Here is a 19,115-nt window from a genome sequence, read left to right as displayed (position 1 = left end):
TGCGGTTGGAGCTTCAACGCAACGCGGCCGGAAAATGCCGAGAAAGTCCTCCAGCGAGCCCCTGATAGCTTCCGCATCCCACTAGATTCTTGGAGGTCCCGCGAGACATCGGAGTCGGAAAACCGCCCCAAATGGTCAGGAGCAAATGACGCACAAGGAAGTTGGTCCAGCAGCCTCCCTTGATTCTTCGGTCTATCTAGGGAGGCTGCAGCTAGGCGCCCATTCAGTGCTGGTCCATACAAACATGGATCAGGCGGAACGGCAACGGCGGGGTCTCCTGGGTCACTGGAGACCACAGGATGATCAGGGTAAGTGCAGGGTGGGGTCCGGGTAAGTTGCAGGTAAGTGCAAGGAAGCAACCTTGAAGGTTAGGGAACTTTAGTACTCTACAGGCATTGACCTATCCAAGGAGTCCATACCGTTAAAATTACCATTGGTACCGCGCTTAAATTTGTTGAAACATCAGATTTGTAAATTGTGCATTTGAAAAGTGTGTCCTCCTTTCTGGTACCGAGACTTTTGTTTATATTAGTGCGGTGCATTTGGTCAACTAACATATACTGGGAGCTTTTTGACCGTGATAGCCGAACATCCTTTTTTTAAAACATCAAAAATATGAACCTTGTATCGGTAATTTTCAGAATGAACCTTGACCTGTATATGATGTCATTACAAAAATTAATTTTGTATGAGAAGGTTTTTCCGCAAACTTTAATAAATATGGGTGCTAATTTCTAGATCTTATCTACACAGTCCTTTAGAATACAGGTTTGGCAGTCAAGCACAAATAGATTTATTATGTCCTATTTTCCCCATAATCCTAGAGAATGGATATAGATTGAGTTTTGGCACCACATACCTTTAAGCACGGCGATTAATTGCAAGTGATACAAACGTGATGTACAACCTGAGTTGGTCTTGTTTTTGGTTGTACTTTGCCCATGATACATTGGTTTTTTTTATCACAGAGGTCTGTTACAGAGGGAAATATATTTTGATGTCAAAAAAAAATGCTGACAAACTGAAGCAAATAACATCAAAACGTTTCACGTGACTTTTAGAGAAAGACATTGTGGAGTGAAATGATAGGCAGCTCTTCCGGGAACACCTCCCCCTTCTCACAATGGGGTCAGTTCCAAAAGTTTTACTGGCAGAGGCAGTCCCTTTAAATATAGTGGGATTGCAATCCACCTCTCAGTCCACTTTCCTGTTCAGACAGGAATGGAGTCGGGTTTCACCGATGGCGATGGTTATGAGAAAAAGTTTAACTCTCGGATCTATTTGGAAACGTATTATGCTTCTCCCCTTGGTGCAGTGCTCGAAGAGGCATTCCTGCCTTTTGTTCTGACGAATTTGGTAAAAGCCTTCTCCAGTGGTGAGTGAAGCGTTTGGATTTAATTTAAACTCGCTGCTGCCTTAACAGGGCGACACCTTACTCCGAACTTTCACCTCCAATTTCACTGGGCAAATACTGCTTTAATGCCTTTGGGACCAAGTACTGAAGGGATTGCTGACAGTACGAAACCCTGAGCAGTTCCCGAAACTGCAGGACTTCAGCCCAAATCATTAGCAAAGAGTCGTCCGGACTTGAAAACGTCAGCTCCCTTTTCCCCTCCACCGATTGCTGTCAGACCTGCTGAGATTGTCCAGTATTTGCTGTTTCTGTTTATCTGTCAAATCATTATATAGCCTGGCCAGTATGTGAGTGAGGCTGCAGCCAACTCTCCCCCCCCCTCCCCGCTCCAACTCCCCCCCCCCCCCCGCTCCAACTCCCCCCCCTCCCCCGCTCCAACTCCCCCCCCCCCCCCGCTCCAACTCCCCCCCCTCCCCCGCTCCAACTCCCCCCCTCCCCCGCTCCAACTCCCCCCCCCGCTCCAACTCCCCCCCCCCCGCTCCAACTCCCCCCCCCCGCTCCAACTCCCCCCCCCGCTCCAACTCCCCCCCCCCGCTCCAACTCCCCCCCCGCTCCAACTCCCCCCCCTCCAACTCCCCCCCCGCTCCAACTCCCCCCTCCCCCCGCTCCAACTTCCCCCCTCCCCCGCTCCAACTTCCCCTCCCCCGCTCCAACTCCCCCTTACTCCAAATTCCCCCCTCCCCCGCTCCAACTCCCCCCGTTCCAACTCTCCCCCGCTCTAACTCCCCCCTCCCCCGCTGCAACTCCCCCCTCCCCGCTCCAACTCCCCCCTCCCCGCTCCAACTCCCCCCCACTCCAACTTCCCCCCACTCCAACTTCCCCCCACTCCAACTTCCCCCCTTCCCCGCTCCAACTCCCCCCGTTCCAACTCTCCCCCGCTCCAACTTCCCCCTCCCCCGCTCCATCTCCCCCCTCCCCCGCTCCATCTCCCTCCCCCTCCCCTACTCCAACTCCCCCGCTCCAACTCCCCCCTCCCCCGCTCCAGCTCCCCCTCCCCGCTCCAACTCCCCCTCCCCGCTCCAACTCCCCCTCCCCGCTCCAACTCCCCCCACTCCAACTTCCCCCCTCCCCCGCTCATACTCCCCCCCCCCCGTTCCAACTCTTCCCCCCCCGTTCCAACTCTTCCCCCCCCCCCCGTTCCAACTCTCCCCCCCCCCCGTTCCAACTCTCCCCCCCCCCCGTTCCAACTCTCCCCCCCCCCGTTCCAACTCTTCCCCCCCCCCGTTCCAACTCTTCCCCCCCCCCGTTCCAACTCTTCCCCCCCCCGTTCCAACTCTTCCCCCCCCCCCCGTTCCAACTCTTCCCCCGCTCCAACTCCCCCCTGCTCCAACTCCCCCCTGCTCCAACTCCCCCGCTCCAACCCCAGCCCCTCCCTGCTCTAACTCCTCCCCCCCCCCTCCCCCACTCCAACTCCAGTGTTCCTGAGTCAGAAACATTTGTTGACTAACGACTGAGGAGCAGCATTGGGGGAATAAAGCAGGAGGTAGATGACAATAATGGGATACGACTGAGCGGGGCATGAAGTAAAGGGGGATTTAAGGGTCGTTTGGAGAGGGAAAGGGAAAAGGGATTTTTTTTTTTTATAAATGTTTTTATTCAGTTTTCATATTTTATATTGAACAAATTACAAATTGTTAGGAGAGAGAAAAAAAAACAAACACGCAAAAATTAACATACATATTTACAGGTAAGCATCTTCGTAGTAGTACCTCCGCCCCCCCCCCCCCCCCCCCCCTCAACATGTTTATTTAGTTTGGTTTTGGGGCCTTAGCTAGCCATCGAACCCCCGTACCGAACCTGTAGCCCCCCCCCCCCTCCCGCTACCTTCCCCCGACTATTCTTTCTTTTGTACATTGGCCACAAATAGGTCCCGGAACAGTTGCATGAATGGCTCCCACGTTCTGTGGAAGCCGTCGTCCGACCCTCGGATGGCAAATTTGATTTTCTCCATTTGGAGAGATTCCGAGAGGTCGGACAGCCAGTCCGCAGCTCTGGGCGGTGCTGCTGACCGCCAGCCAAACAGGATTCTACGGCGGGCGATCAGGGAGGCAAAGGCAAGGGCGTCCGCCCTCCTCCCCAGGAATAGATCTGGCTGTTCTGAAACCCCGAAGCCCGCCACTATCGGGCATGGCTCCACCCTCACTCCCACCACTTTGGACATAACCTCGAAGAAGGCTGTCCAGTACTCCACGAGTCTGGGGCAAGACCAGAACATGTGGGCGTGGTTGGCCGGACCTCTTTGGCACCGTTCACATCTGTCTTCCACCTCCGGGAAGAACCTACTCATACGGGTTCTTGTTAAGTGGGCTCTATGTACCACTTTTAGTTGCGTCAGGCTGAGCCTTGCGCACGTGGAGGTGGAGTTGACCCTATGCAGTGCTTCGCTCCAGAGTCCCCACCCTATCTCCATCCCCAGGTCGTCCTCCCATTTCCTTCTTGTTGCGTCCAGAACGGTGTCGTCCCTATCTACCAGTCGGTCATACATGTCACTACAGTTCCCTTTCTCTAGGATACTTGCGTCCAGTAGGTCTTCCAGTAGTGTCTGTCGTGGCGGTTGTGGGTACGTCCTTGTCTCCTTTCGTAGGAAGTTTTTGAGCTGCAGGTACCGTAGCTCGTTCCCCCCAGCTAGCTGAAATTTCTCTGTCAGTTCGTCCAGTGTTGCGATCCTGTCGTCCGTGTATAGGTCCCTGACTGTCAGTGTCCCCCCGTCCTGCCTCCACCTTTTGAAGGTGGCATCAGTCAGTGCTGGTGTGAACCTATGGTTGTTGCAGATGGGAGCCCTGTTCGACATTTTGGTCAGGCCAAGTTGCTGCCGCAGTTGGTTCCAGGATTGGAGGGTGGCTATCACCACTGGGCTGCTGGAGTGTTTTTTGGGTGGGGATGGGAGTGCTGCCGTGGCGAGGGCCCGGAGGGAGGTTCCCATGCAGGAGGCCTCCTCCGCACGCACCCACTCAGCTTCTGGCTCCTGGATCCATCCCCTTACTCGCTCGGCTGTTGCTGCCCAGTGGTAGAATTGTAGATTCGGGAGGGCTAGCCCTCCCCTGGTTTTTGTTTTTTGTAAGACCTTCTTTGGGATCCTAGCATTTTTACCCCCCCCATACGAACGTCATGATGAGTTTGTCCAGCGCTTTGAAAAAGGCCTTGGGGATGTAGATCGGAATGGATCTAAACAGGAAGAGGAACCTGGGCAGTACGTTAATTTTGATTGTCTAAACTCTCCCCGCGAGGGAGAGCGGGAGTGTGTTCCATCTTTGCAGGTCCTTTTTAACTTCCTCCGTCAGGCTGGTGAGGTTCCATTTGTGGATCCCTTTCCAGTCATGGGCTATTTGGATCCCCAGGTAGCGGAATTTATGTCGGGCTTGTTTGAACGGCAGCCCCTTTAGTGCTGCCCCCCCCCCCCCCCCCCCCCCCCCCCCTTGCGGGTGTACTGGGAAGATCTCACTTTTGCTCATATTGAGTTTGTAGCCCGAGAAGGCTCCAAACTCTTTCAGGAGCGCGATGATTCCGTCCATGCTGCTTTGTGGGTCCGAGATATAGAGGAGCAGATCATCCGCATAGAGTGAGACTCTGTGCTCTCTACCTCCCCTTCGGATCCCCCTCCAATTTTTTGCTGCCCTGAGCGCGATTGCTAGCGGTTCAATTGCTAGTGCGAACAGCAGCGGGGACAGTGGGCATCCTTGCCTGGTGCCCCTGTGCAGCTGGAAGTATTGGGAGTTGGTATTGTTGGTCTGTACACTCGCCATGGGAGCGTTGTACAGGAGCTTTACCCAAGCGGTGAACCCTGTTCCAAGCCCGAACCGCTCCAGTACCTCTATGAGGTATTTCCACTCGACTCTGTCGAAGGCCTTTTCTGCGTCCAGGGAGACGATCACCTCTTGTGTTCTCTCCCCGGAGGGGGTCATTATCACGTTCAGCAGGCGCCTGATGTTCGCGGTAAGCTGTCTACCTTTGACAAAGCCCGTCTCGTCCTCTGTGACCACCTCAGGTACACAGTCTTCTAGCCTCTTGGCTAGGATTTTGGCCAGTATTTTGGCGTCTGCATTCAGCAGAGATATGGGTCTGTATGACCCACATTCCGTTGGGTCTTTGTCTTTCTTAGGTATCAGCGAGAGGAAAAGGGATTTTTAATGACACCCCATTGTTACTGAGGTGAAGAGTGGTGGATAAGCAAATTGAAGCTTGACTAGAGAATCAAAAGAGTGTTGAGGGGGAGAAACTGAGAGGAGCACATATATGTAAAGAAGGAATGTAACTGAGGGAGGCTGGATCTATTGAAAGCAAGGGAACAGCAACCAGAACCTACTGAGGCTCCAAAATCGGCAACAGCAAGCATGTACTTTAAGCTGGAGGTCTGTCCCCCTCCCACACCAACCATTCCAGATAAGGACTGATGCGACCATCAATTCATTCAGAGACACAAGTAAATTGTGGCTTTAATCGGCTTACAACTGAGCCTGCCTGCGACTATACTAAACTGAGGGCGGACTCGCAGGACCGCAGCACTTATACTTCCTGCTGGGAAGTACATGCTCCTCATCTCCCCCTGTGGGCAGAGCCGCGCAATGGCTCACAGATGGAGCCCACACGGACACAGTAATGTACAGTGTGAATTTATAGTGGTTACACATTCACCACATTCACCCCCTGTTGAAAAAAAAAATCAAGTCCGGCGGGGGTGACGGGTCTACAAGTTCAGTCGGTCCGGCTCCCGAATCGTGCGTTGAGACCGACGAAGCACTGGTGTTGCAGCCGTTTCGCATGGCTGTGGAAGGATGTTCGGTGCAAATCCGAGGGTGGACTCCGGAGGTGGTTCTTCCAGAGCTTTGTTCCTGCGGACCGGTGTGATGGGTGGAAGGGGGCGCGGGAAGCAAGTAGGTGCAGGGGCACAGGGCATGGGAGGTCGGGTGGGATGTAGTGTGGGAAGTACGTCGGCGGTGGTGGTAGCGGTAGTGGTAGTAGATCCTGCGGGTGCCAGGTCCCGGAGGGAAACGATGTCCTGTCGGCCATCGGGGTGTCCGACAAACGCGTAGTGGGGGTTTGAGTGCAGGAGCAGGACCCGCTCTACCAGGGGGTCTGTCTTATGTGTCCAGACGTGCTTCCAAAGGAGGACAGGGCCCGGTGTCCTCAACCAGGATGGAAGCGAGGCCCCTGTGGTAGTGCCCCTAGGGAAGACAAATAATCGTTCATGAGGAGTCTGGTTTGTGGCCGTACAAAGGAGGGACCTAATTGCATGGAGCGCGTTCGGGAGGACCCCCTGCCAGTGGGAGGTCGGGTGATTCCTGGACCGGAGGGTCAGTAGGACGGTCTTCCAGACCGTCGCGTTCTCCCTCTCCACCTGCTCGTTCCCCCTGGGGTTATAGCTGGTAGTCCTGCTCGAGGCAATGCCCTTGCCGAGCAGGTACTGACGCAGTTCGTCGCTCATGAAGGACGGACCCCTGTCACTGTAGACGTAGCTGGGGAAACCGAACAGGGTGAAGACGCTGTGCAGGGCTCTGATGACTGTGTGGGAGGTCATATCGGGGCACGGGATGGCAAATAGAAAACGGGAGAACTCATCTATAATATTGAGAAAGTAGATGTTACGGTTGTTCAAAGGGAGGGGCCCTTTGAAATCAATACTCAGTCGTTCAAAGGGCCGAGATGCCTTTACCAGGTCGCCTTGTCTGGTCTATAGCAGTGCGGTTTACACTCCGCGCAGATCGGGCAATTCCTGGTGACGGCTTTAACCTCCTCGGTGGAGAAAGGCAGATTGCGGGCCTTGATGTAGTGGGCGAGCCGGGTGACCCCCAGGTGGCAGAGGTCATTGTGGATAGCTTATAGTTGGTCGTCTTGCGCGCTGGCATTTGGCAGGGACAGAGCATCTGGGGCTCATTGAGCTTCCCAGGATGATATACGATATCATAATTATAGGTGGAGAGTTCAATCCTCCACCGCAAGATTTTGTCATTATTGATTTTGCCCCGCTGCGAGTTGTCAAACATAAAGTCAACCGACCTCTGGTCGGTGATGAGGGTAAACCTCCTACCAGCGAGGTAGTGCCTCCAGTGCCGTATGGCTTCCACAATGGCTTGTGCTTCCTTTTCGACTGAGGAGTGTCGAAGTTCTGAAGCGGAGAGGGTTCGGGAAAAGAACGCTACTGGCCGACCTGCCTGGTTCAGAATGGCAGTGAGAGCGACCTCTGAGGCGTCGCTCTCCACCTGGAATGGGACGGACTCATCTACCGCCCGCATGGCGGCTTTGGCGATGTCCTCCTTAATGCAGTTGAAGGCTTGGCGAGCCTCAGCTGACAGTGGGAAGAGTGTGGCCTTGAATAGTGGGTGGGCTTTCTCCGCATACTGGGGGACCCACTGGGCGTAGTATGAAAAAAATCCAAGGCACCTCTTGAGGGCCTTGGAACAGTGAGGGAGGGGGAGTTGCAAGAGTTGCATGCGGTCAGGGTCGGGTCCTAGGACCCCGTTTTCCACGACGTAGCCGAGGATGGCTAATCTGGTTGTGCGGAAAATGTATTTCTCCTTATTATATGTGAGATTGAGTTTTTGGGCGGTTTGGAGAAATCGGGGAACGTTGGCGTCGTGGTCCTGCTGGTCATGGCCACAGATGGTGACGTTATCCAAGTACGGAAAAGTGGCCCGCAGCCCGTACTGGTCCACCATCCGGTCCATTGCTCGTTGGAACACCGAAAACCCGTTCGTGATGCCAAAGGGAACCCGGAGGGAATGGAAAATGCAGCCATCTGCCACGAACGGGGTTTTGGTGTTCCAACGAGCAATGGACCGGATGGTGGACCAGTACGGGCTGCAGGCCACTTTTCCGTACTTGGATAACGTCACCATCTGTGGCCATGACCAGCAGGATCACGACGCCAACGTTCCCCGATTTCTCCAAACCGTCCAAAAACTCAATCTCACATATAATGGCCGGTCTGATTTACCATGTCTGCAATCCGGGGGACCGGGTACGCATCGAGGTGCGTGAACCGGTTAATTGTCTGGCTGTAATCAACCACCATCCGGAACTTTTCCCCGGTTTTGATGACCACCACCTGAGCTTTCCAGGGGCTATTACTGGCGTCTATGACTCTTTCATGTAAAAGATGCCGGATTTCGGATCTGATGAACACCCTGTCCTGCAGGCTATACCTCCTGCTGCGAGTGGCCACAGGTTTGCAGTTGGCGGTGAGATTAGCGAAGAGTGGAGGCGGGTCGATTTTCAGAGTTGCTAGACTACATATAGTGAGTGGGGGAAGGGGTCCGCCGACGCTGAATGTTAGGCTCCTGAGGTTGCACTGGAAATCCAGTCGTAGGAGGAGGGGGCGCAGAGGCCTGGGAGCACATACAGCTGGAAGTTGGTGTAGTTGGCGCCCTGTATTGTTAACGTCGCCATAGTGCGCCCCTGTATCTGAACGGAGTGCGATCCCGAGGCGAGGGAGATTGTTTGCTGTGTCGGAAATATCGGGAGCGAGCAGCGCCTTACCAGATCTGGGTGAATGAAGCTCTCGGTGCTCCCGGAATCGAACAGGCATGTTGTCTCATATCAGTTGATCTGGACGGACATCATGGAGCTCTTGAGGTGCCTTGGCCGCAACTGATCCAAAGTGACTGCACTGAGCTGCGGGTAATCGGTGGTGTGGTCGGCGGTGCTGGAGCGGCCCCGTGATGACTGTCCGCGGAGGTCGTAATCGTCGAGTGGCGTAGTGGGTGATGGCCAAGATGGTGGCCCCCGTTTATCGCACGTGGCGGGCGGCGAGGAAGATGGCGTCCAAGATAGCCACCCCCATGGATCGCACGTAGCGGGCGGCAAGGAAGATGGTGCCCAAGATGGCTGCCCACATTAATCGCACATGTTGTGCGGAGTCGGCAGACACGTTGCCACATTGCGGGATCTGCGGGCCTGTGAGTCGGAGGAGTGAGTGTTCGGGTTAGGGTTCGAGTTAGAGTTTTTAGCTTTGGCCAGGCAGACCTTAGCAAAGTGCCCTTTCCGCCCGCAGCTGCTGCAGGTCGCGTTGCGGGCCGGGAAGTGCTGCCGGGGGTGTGGGGGCTGGCCGCAAAAGTGGCATGATAGCCCTCCGTGGTGGGCGGGTGGCCGCGCAGCGCAGGCCTGAGGCAGTCTTTGGTCGGGGGTCCACAATGGGGTCGCGTGATCAGCCGGGAACGCATTTAAACTTTGGAAAGCAACCTCCAACGAGGTCACTAGTTTTACCGTGTCCTCCAGGTCCTGGGCCCCTTTTTCGAGAAGACGCTGCCGCACATAATTGGATCGGACCCCTGCAACATACACGTCTCGGACGGCGTGTTCCATGTGCTGCGAGGCTGTCACGGCCTGGAAGTTACATTCTCGTGCTCGAGCTTTAAGGTCGCGCAGATAGTCTTCTAGCGACTCTGCAGGGCGCTGGTGGCAAGTTGTAAAGATGTGCCGCGCGTAGACTTCATTCACAGGCCGCACGTACAGGCGGTCGAGTATCGCGAGGGCCTCAGTATAAGAGTCCGTTACATCAAGTTGAGTTGAAATACGATGGCTCACCCGTGCGTGGAGAAGACTGAGTTTCTGTTCTTCTGTAACAGTCAACGCAGCCAGGTAGGCCTTGAAGCACCGAAGCCAATGCACAAACATTTCCGTCCCTTCTGCGGCCTGTGGATCGAGTTCCAGTTGGTCAGGTTAGAGGGCTGATTCCATAGTAGTTTTTAAGTCTATTAAATTGATGCCACCATCAATTCATTCAGAGACACGAGTTGAAGTAAACTGTGGCTTTAATTGGCTTACAACTGAGCCTGCCTGCAACTATGCTGAACTGAAGGCAGACTCGCAGGACCGCAGCACTTATAATTCCTGCTGGGGCCGGAGCCAAGGGTGGAGCCCTGAACATGCTCCTCATCTCCCCCTGTGGGCAGAGCCGTGCAACGACTCACAGATGGAGCCCACAGGGACACAGTAAGTACAGTGTGAATTTATAGTGGTTACACATTCACCACAAGGAGGAACTAGAGGTATTCTTTACCCACCCCTGAAGCAGGCATGGGGCCCTGTGTATATACTCCTTAAGGGTTTCACTCCAATATTGCTTTGCCCTGGGGCAGCCAAGCACCATTATTTGATGCACTTCGGGAAATTGGCACTCCAGCATATCCTACAATAAAGAAGATAACTGGAGCTAGGAGGAACCATGTTAAGTTTCCTAAATTGGAGTACATGTTTCTGGGTCTTCGGTGAGAATGGGAATATGCCAAGCAACAAAAAGCAATGATAAAGTGGTCAAAAGCTCCCAGAAATGCTGGAAAGTCAAAATCAGGCCTGAATATCGGCCTAGGACATGTATATACTCAGTGGAGTACAGCTTTATCATAAATTAAGCTGCAGGTAAACATGCCACAGCAAGTTGGATAAAGCTACGCTGCTTGCTGGGAGGAAATACAAACATGAAGGAAGAGTTCAAACTCTTGGGGCTAAGTTAAATTAATAGAAAAGATTAAGAGTCAATACATGGACAGTAGTCAGTGGAACAGATAGTATTCGGTTGTTGAGATAGCTCGGAAAAGGAGACATGCACAGAGAGCAAGATGATTTTTTGCGTGGAGAGTCATGATGAGCCTGTGAAGCCGATACCAGGTCAAGGTGTAAAAGTAGATGGTTGAAGAAAAGGTGATTAATATTGTTGCTCGTTATGCTTTTACTTAATTGCTCTGTTTTTATAACCTTTGCTCTAGAGTCACCAGGTATCTTTCTGATACCATCATGAGGTTCAAAGCCAAGTGCTGATCAATAACTCAAATACACCAGTTACTAAGTTTCAAATCAATACACATTTATTATACACACAGTCAATCATTACTCATGCATAAATTCTACTTACTAAACTATCACTGCTACTGAAGGCCTATACTTAGCTTTCGAATGGCCCACCAGGTCAGAGGAACAATGGCCTTTGTCCGGTTCTGATTCTGCTGGATTCAAACTGGTACGGAATAGTAGCTAGGAGCGTCTCTCTCGTAGCGTGCATTGACTTGAGACTTACTTGGTTCATGCAGCTGCTAGGCAGGTCTCTCCTCGCTGAGAGCCACGGTCAAGAGTTCTTTGAGAGCTGCCAAGAGAGCGAACTGAACTTGGGGACGCTATCTTATAGGTCCCAGGGGTTTCGCGCACTTTTGGGCAGACCCCGGACTTGGTCCCAATTATTTGGACCAGGTCTCAATCGTTCTCATCAATTTTCTCCAATACTGTAGTTGTTCCCTGATCGTTGGGCGGGCCCTAGGTGTTCGTTGGCCTGTCTTTGTCCTAGCTCCCACTGGCGCCGGGGAGTCTGTCTTGGTCCCGATTGTTTCAATGTTTCTGATTGGGAAACCAATTGACCACACAGGATTAGGACTACTACTTATGTGAAGGATAAACTCAAACATGGCCTACAACAGTTTTTGTAAATCAATGTAGTATAACGAAGGAGTGAGGTGAAAATTGCTGAGGTTTTCTCAATTTCCTATAAAGGTTTTTAAGCAATTATGGCATTTGTGTCACAAAATCTCATTATTAACTTTGTTACTATGACAGCTATTTAATAAATTTTAAACTAAGAGGCAGTCATCGCATCCAGAGAAAATGCAGAGGGGCCATAATTATTCTTATCCTCAGCCCTTAGTTTACTTGTTCACACATACTTTCTCCACACTGTTCCCTGCAACCCACAGAAAGCATTTCCTCCCTCCCTCCCCCGTTCATTCCAACATTTGTCTCCCGCCCTTTCCACTTCCCATGGACACTCCTATTCATCTTCCCCCACTCAGATGTTCTTCGTCCAACAACTATTTCCCCCCCACCCCAACTTTCATTCATGTTGGAAATCATGGCTTCCTATCTCCTCCATTCCCTCGGGCCATACGAGCATTCCCCTAGCTACCATGTGTCTTTTCACTCTTCTCCCGTCCATCGCTCAGCTCACATGGACTCTCCTTTCACATCTCTCCCCGTGCAAACCCTTTGCTGCTGCTGCTCCAGTGGAGACATCTGTTGACAGGAATTCCTGATGCTGCAATATTATTGAGAGAGTTCTTCCCCCAGCAGAGCAGCAATGTACCCGTCACACTGAGCAACATTGTTATTATCTCGTCGGAATTGGGTGCGGCAAGAAGGATGGAAAAGAATGGCATCTGATTCTTGCCAGCAAAGACAGATAAGCGGACATTAATCCAAAAGCTCCCTTTAGTTCGCTGGTGGGCAACCTGAGACCCAGGGCCAACCTGCAGCCCATCTGGGTTTTGATTGCAGCCCATGAGGCATTTTGTTGACCGTTGCCACACTCCGCTGATTTCCGTCCGTGTACTATTTTCCCTACCAGTCTGAGTGAAGTGATATGAGGGCTGCACGGTGGCGCAGTGGGTTAGCCCTGCTGCCTCACGGCGCCAAGGTCCCAGGTTCGATCCCGGCTCTGGGTCACAGTCCCGTGTGGAGTTTGCACATTCTCCCCATGTTTGCTTGGTGGATTGGTGGATGTGCAGGGTAGGTGGATTGGCCACGCTAAATTGCCCCTTAATTGGAAAAAATTAATTGGGTACTCTAAAAAAAATTTTAATGAGTGAAGTGGTATGCACATAAAACATGGAGCAACTAATGTGAGATGCATTCTAATTGCACACGCCATTGACTGTGAGAGCCGTACACTCCCTCTGCATCCAAAGCATAAATATTTCCTTTTGTTTTCACCATTTGAAATTGATTAGGTCTATTAGTATATGAAATGATTAAGCATTTTCTATAACTAATTCTAAAATATATATACTTTTTAAAATGTATTTATTCAAAGTTTTTCAATGAGTTTACAAAACACTCCAAAAAGGAAAATCATATAAAGAAAGAAGGGCAACATGCCAACAGAATAGAACAACTTAATCCTCTAAACGATAAACAGTTTAGCAGATTAACACTAAATTCAAAACAGGATAGAGCATGCGCCCCTTACAAAAAGGAAAAGAAATTCCAACCCCCCACCCCCCCACCGGGTTGCTGCTGCTGTTTTTTTTAAAATTAAGGTTTTGCAAAATTTTCAACATTAAATAGTAATAATCTTAACGCAGCAAATTAGTGAACATTAACCTAGTGCATAAAGAGAATATACATCAGCAATCCACTAGACGTTACCCCACGCACCTCAATCCTCCCACCCCCTCCCATCGGGGCACTCACACACACACACACACACCCACACAACCCCCCCCCCACCCCCCCCCCCTACCCCCCGCACCCCCCATGGGTCGCTGCTGCTGCTGATGTTTTAATGTTCCTCGCGAAGCCTGCGGACGGTATTGTGCCCCCACTCAACAGCAGCAGCTCTGTACCCTTGCCAAAGTTATTTGCACACATATGTAGGCATCCGTTCGTGGTTGTCCCTTGCTTCCCCCGGACGGAGTTCGCTGACGATGTCGTCTCGTGCGCACTAACGCTTCTGCGCCCCTCCCGTCTTCCCCATTTTCTCTGTTCCTGTGGATGCTAAGTTTGTTAACGTTTCCCTGCCTCCCCCTCCCTGGCACTCCTCTATTGTTCCCTGTCTCTCCCCTCTGCCCCCCACCTCCCCACTTCTGCCCCCCCTCCCCCCCAATTTTCTCCATTTGGAGAGATTCCGAGAGGTAGGACAGCCAGTCTGCAGCTTTGGGTGGAGCTGCTGACCGCCAGCCGAACAGGATTCTACAGCGGGCAATCAGGGAGGCAAAGGCAGGGCAGCACGGTGGCACAGTGGTTAGCATTGCTGCCTACGGCGCTGAGGACCCGGGTTCGAATCTCGGTCCTGGGTCATTAACCGTGTGGAATTTGCACATTCTCCCCGTGTCTGCGTGGGTTTCACCCCACACCCCAAAAGATGTGCAGGATAGGTGGATTGGCCACGCTAAATTGCCCCTTAATTGGAAAACGTAATTGGGTACTCTAAATTTTTTTTTAAATGGAGGCAAAGGCAAGGGCGTCTGCCCTCCTCCCCAGGAATAGATCTGGCTGATCTGAAATGCCGAAGTCCACCACTTTCGGGCATGGCACCACCCTCACCCCCACCACTTTGGACATGGCCTCGAAGAAGGCTGTCCAGTACTCCACAAGCCTGGGGCAAGACCAGAACATGCGGGCGTGATTGGCCGGGCCTCCTTGGCACCGTTCACATCTGTCCTCCACCTCCGGGAAGAACCTACTCATACGGGTTCTTGTTAAGTGGGCTCTATGTACCACTTTTAGTTGCGTCAGGCTGAGCCTTGCGCACGTGGAGGTGGAGTTGACCCTATGCAGTGATTCGCTCCAGAGTCCCCAACCTATTTTGATCCCCAGGTCCTCCTCCCACTTCATTCTTGTTGCGTCCAGTACGGTGTCGGCCCCTTCTACCAGCGGTCGTACATGTCGCTACAGTTTCCTTTCTCTAGGATGCTTGTGTCCAGTAGGTCTTCCAGTAATGTCTGTTGTGGTGGTTTTGGGTATGTCCTTGTCTCCTTTCGTAGGAAGTTTTTTAGCTGCAGGTACCTTAGCCCGTTCCCCCTGGCTAGCTGGAGTTTCTCTGTCAGTTCGCCCAGTGTTGCGATCCTGTCGTCCGTGTATAGGTCCCTGACTGTCAGTGTCCCTCTGTCCTGTCCCCACCTTTTGAAGGTGGCGTCAGTCAGCGCTGGTGTGAACCTATGGTTGTTGCGGATGGGAGTTTTACACGACATTTTGGTCAGGCCAAATTGCTGCCGTAGTTGGTTCCAGGATTGGAGGGTGGCTGTCACCATCGGGCTGCTAGAGTGTTGTTTGGGTGGGGATGGGAGTGCTGCCATGGCGAGGGCCCAGAGTGAGGTTCCCCTGCAGGAGGTCTCCTCACTAATTATAAAATATTTGATGTGTATGAAATAGATTTAATCATATTCATGGGGTCATGGTTAGTGAACTAGCCAATTTGGAACTTGTGCAGCCCAATCACTGGGCCTATGTTGCCTCTCACTGCTTTCATGGTGTCTTCAGGACAATTTTAGGGGCATTATTTCCATCTTCTTTCCCAATCAACAACTGATGTTTGAATGATTCCAGGTCCGAAATTCCGCACACTGCTTGAAATTGGATGTGGTCCCTGTCTTCATTTGGCTCTCTGTGCCTCGGGGCACGTGGAGCAAATTGTTGTGTCCGATTTTGCTTCCAACAACCGCCGGGAGATTGAGCTGTGGTTACAAAATGATCCGGGAGCTTTTGACTGGAGCCCAATTGCAAAGTATGTGTGTGAACTGGAAGGCGACAGGTAATTATTGAGAAGCCCGGATTTGCTTTGTTAAAAGGTGAAAAAGCTGCCCATTGGTTTCGAGACACAACTCTATCGATAACCTAAACTTGAAAAATCTTGGGTTTGATCCCTAACCAGCAGTAAATTCTGCGATATGTCAAAGTATCCAAACAACTCCATTGAATTACAAATTAAATCTGAGCAATTCAGCCGGTAAAAGGACAAGAATGGATCCATTGCAATGAGAGGTCACTCCTGCGTTTCGGTTTCAAAAGTAATTTGCAGGAATGACCTCTCATTGCAATAGATCCATTCTTGTCCTTTCCTTAATTGGAAAAAATAATTGGGTACTCTAAATATTTAAAAAAAAGTGAGAAAAAGATCAACCTATTTACTTAAAAGAAAGACGCTTGTAGACCTGGAGAGTTGCTGCCATCCTGAGTTGCTCAGCACCCTTTTTAAACAGCTTCTCTATAAAGCTCAGTATATATATAAATAGTTTGCTGGAAACCTGATATCAGACACCGTGATCTCCACAAAGTGAAAGGAAACCCCCAGACTCATTTTTTTTAGGACCTTTTTACTTTACACCATTCTGTATGTTCCCAAATATTGGCCTGAATAAGGCAGCAATCTCTAAGGTTGCTCAATGCTGGGGACATAGATACCCTGGGGCAAAATACTTTAAATGCCTCTCTCTTCTCCATCTCACGTTTCACCTTGACAGAGTTTCAACTGAGCTCAACTCATTTTCAAAGTTTTCTTCTTTTGTCAGTTTGCCTCAGCTGGCGGCCGTCTCACTGTCGAGTCCAAAGGCGGTGGGTTCAACTCCCGCTCTGGGAGAGGGGCTGATATTCCAGCCTGATACTTGAGTTCATTACTGAATGGAAGTTAGCTTTGTTCGGGGTTCTGCTCTTCTCAAATATTAAATTCACCGTGTCACTAATTCAGGAAGAAAGCCTGAAAAGGGTTCTGCTCTTCAGCGTCTCAGAACCATGGGGTAGGATTCATCGTCGGCCAACAGCGAAATGGGTGGCGAATACACTCCGATGTCAAAATCGCGGTAGGGGCCAGTTTGACGCCAAATTGGGAGCGGTGGGCAGCAGTTTGATGCCAAATTGTGATCCTCTGGCATCCCGTTAATGCATTGCTTGTTTAAGCACTGTTGGCATATCATTAGCGGGCCTGACCCTCAATTCCCTGAGGCCTCCGCGATCCACCACCGCAGATGGGCCGAGTTCCCGATGGCGCGGTTCACTTGTGGTCACAGCTGTCGGGAACCTGGCGCGGCGGCTGTGGACTGTGTCCAGCGTCGTCACAGTTGGCCGGGAGCCGTGCTGCTGGCCGGGTGGGCTTGCACAAGGGCTGGTGGGGGTGGCCAGGGGTTGGCCAGGGGATCAGTATTTGGCAGCTTAGGTCCTCACACGGCCGGCACCATGTTTTACGGCGCGACCGCTGCAGGTCACGGACCCAGCCATTCTCCAGCCGTTTTTATTGTCTTTGTCCCCGACAACAGTGTGAACCAAAGTTGATTACAGCCTTTAGTGTTGATCAAATCCTTTGCCCACTCCCTCGGTTAGTAACCTCCACCAGCACTGTACACCTCAGGGATCTCTGTACTCCTTGGATCCCCAATTTTAATTGTGCCAACCCAATTGTGCTGCAATGCCGAGTTACTGAGGCTGCAGCTCTGGATTTCTCTCCCTAAAGCTTTCCACCCGTCTACCTCTCTTTCTTCTTTTCAGACTCTTTAGAGCTCCCCCTGTTCAACCAGCTTATTGCCATCTTCACTATACTCCCCGTATGTGACACCATGTCAAATCTTATTTGGTAACACTCCTATGAACCCCTGTGTTACATTTCACTGTTAAAAGGCGCTACATAAATGTAACCATTTATTGATGCATGTAAAGACATGATAGAGTAGGCTGGTGTTCATTTTAATATGCTCCATGAGAAACTCTTTCATAAACACAATCATCGGTCTGCTTTTTGCGATGGAGTAGCCCCTTAAATGGGGACTCGTTAGAACAAGCATTAGAAAAAAAGCTTGATCCGCACAATTATCTCTTCTGATGCGGTATGAATTGAATGTGATTCTCTGCAGCATTCTGTCTCAGACACTGAGCTTGTATCTTTCAGGGAAAAATGGACAGAGAAAGAGAAGAAGCTGAGAGATTCCATCAAACAAGTTTTGAAGTGTGATGTCCATCAAACTAACCCTCTGGATCCAGTGAAATTGGAACCTGTTGATTGCTTGGTGACGTCCTTGTGTCTGGAAGCTGCCTGTAAGGATAAAGCAACTTACTGCGCTGCTCTCAGAAATATATCCTCTCTGTTAAAACCAGGCGGGGTGTTCATTCTGATTAGTGTTTTGAATGAGACCTATTACATCGTTGATGAGCTGAAGTTTTCATGTCTGAAATTTGATCAGGCCTTTTTAGAAAGTGCTATGAAGGAGGCTGGTTATGAGATAGATGGATTTGAAATTTTTGTTGCCCCTGACCATATAAGAAGTATATCGGACTGTGAGGCTGCAATTTTCCTGGTTGCTCACAAGTGTAAGAATGCTTAATGTTGAAACTGCATTACAGTTGTTGCAAATGTGCGCTGTTCAACACGAACAAAACGCACAAGAATAAAAACAAACTATTAAATCAAATCAAAATACTTGTTGGTTATTGCCTTTATTTCATAGTTCACACATGAGAATCGCAAAGTTTTTAAATTCAAAAGAGCTTGATGCAGAGTGACAATTCAGTGACGTTCCGTAGCATTGGTACACTGCGCTGCCTCTTAGATAAGATGGGGAGTGAATTTTCACTTTGACGATGGGAAACGGGGATTAGGGCTGTTTTCCAGGTGTAGAACCAACCCCCTACGATGGGGGGGGGGGGGGGGGTGATTATAGTGTCACTTGTCAAAAATTTGAATAGCACAGAACCTTGATTGTCCTGGGGCTGGGTTCCCTGTCAAATTAAGGAAGACAAAGTGGGCCCTTTGAACTAGAGGGATAGGGACAATCAGAGGCTTTCCAGCCATAGAGGTCCCACCAGGTTGTTGTAAATGGGAAGTAATTAAGAGTGTGCTTCAACTTGAATGGCAGCTTCCTTCCAACGTTTAATTGCAAAAGGAGCCAAATCACCATTATGATTGTGTTGTGGGGTGGGATGGCATGGAATCTCTTTACAAGGCAGCCTTTCATTGTACTAGCACCCAGTGAGCCTGTCTGGAATTCTGCTATCAAGGGCTGCCACCAGGGGCCTTCCTCCAAACAGATTTAACGCACTTTCACCCCCCTCTTTCCCGCCCCACACCCCACTCCCCGCACCACAGGAGCAGAGGGACCTCGGGGTTCAAGTGCATAATTCTCTGAAGGTGGCCAGGTGAGTTGAAACAGTTGTTAAAAAGGGTTATAGCATTCTTGGGTTTATAAATAGAGGCATAGAGTATAAAAGCAAGGAAGCGATGCTGCACCTCTGCAAATCATTT

The 19,115-nt window shown here is 51.0% G+C and overlaps 1 protein-coding gene across 1 annotated transcript; it reads left to right on the top strand.

The window, feature by feature from the left end:
• Positions 1-1,125: 1,125 nt before the first annotated feature.
• LOC119954450 (nicotinamide N-methyltransferase-like) lies at positions 1,126-18,293 on the top strand. The gene is made up of 3 exons (XM_038779669.1): positions 1,126-1,375; positions 15,437-15,641; positions 17,766-18,293. Exons 1-3 carry the CDS (start codon positions 1,222-1,224, stop codon positions 18,196-18,198), a joined length of 792 nt encoding a protein of 263 aa, XP_038635597.1. The 5' UTR covers positions 1,126-1,221; the 3' UTR covers positions 18,199-18,293.
• The last annotated feature ends 822 nt before the right edge of the window (positions 18,294-19,115 follow it).

Source organism: Scyliorhinus canicula, chromosome 19 (genome assembly GCF_902713615.1).
Source record: "Scyliorhinus canicula chromosome 19, sScyCan1.1, whole genome shotgun sequence".
Taxonomy (NCBI): Eukaryota; Metazoa; Chordata; class Chondrichthyes; order Carcharhiniformes; family Scyliorhinidae; genus Scyliorhinus; species Scyliorhinus canicula.
The sequence above is the reverse complement of the archived record's forward strand: the minus strand, read 5'-3'. Positions and strand labels throughout refer to the sequence as shown.

What these genes read in the sequence shown, in the direction of transcription:
- LOC119954450 (XM_038779669.1), top strand. Translation starts at nt 1,222, where the DNA reads ATGGAGTCGGGTTTCACCGATGGCGATGGTTATGAGAAAAAGTTTAAC. An exon ending in GGTAAAAGCCTTCTCCAGTG is followed by an intron (nt 1,376 to 15,436) that starts GTGAGTGAAGCG and finishes GAATGATTCCAG; the next exon opens with GTCCGAAATTCCGCACACTG. An exon ending in TGTGAACTGGAAGGCGACAG is followed by an intron (nt 15,642 to 17,765) that starts GTAATTATTGAG and finishes TGTATCTTTCAG; the next exon opens with GGAAAAATGGACAGAGAAAG.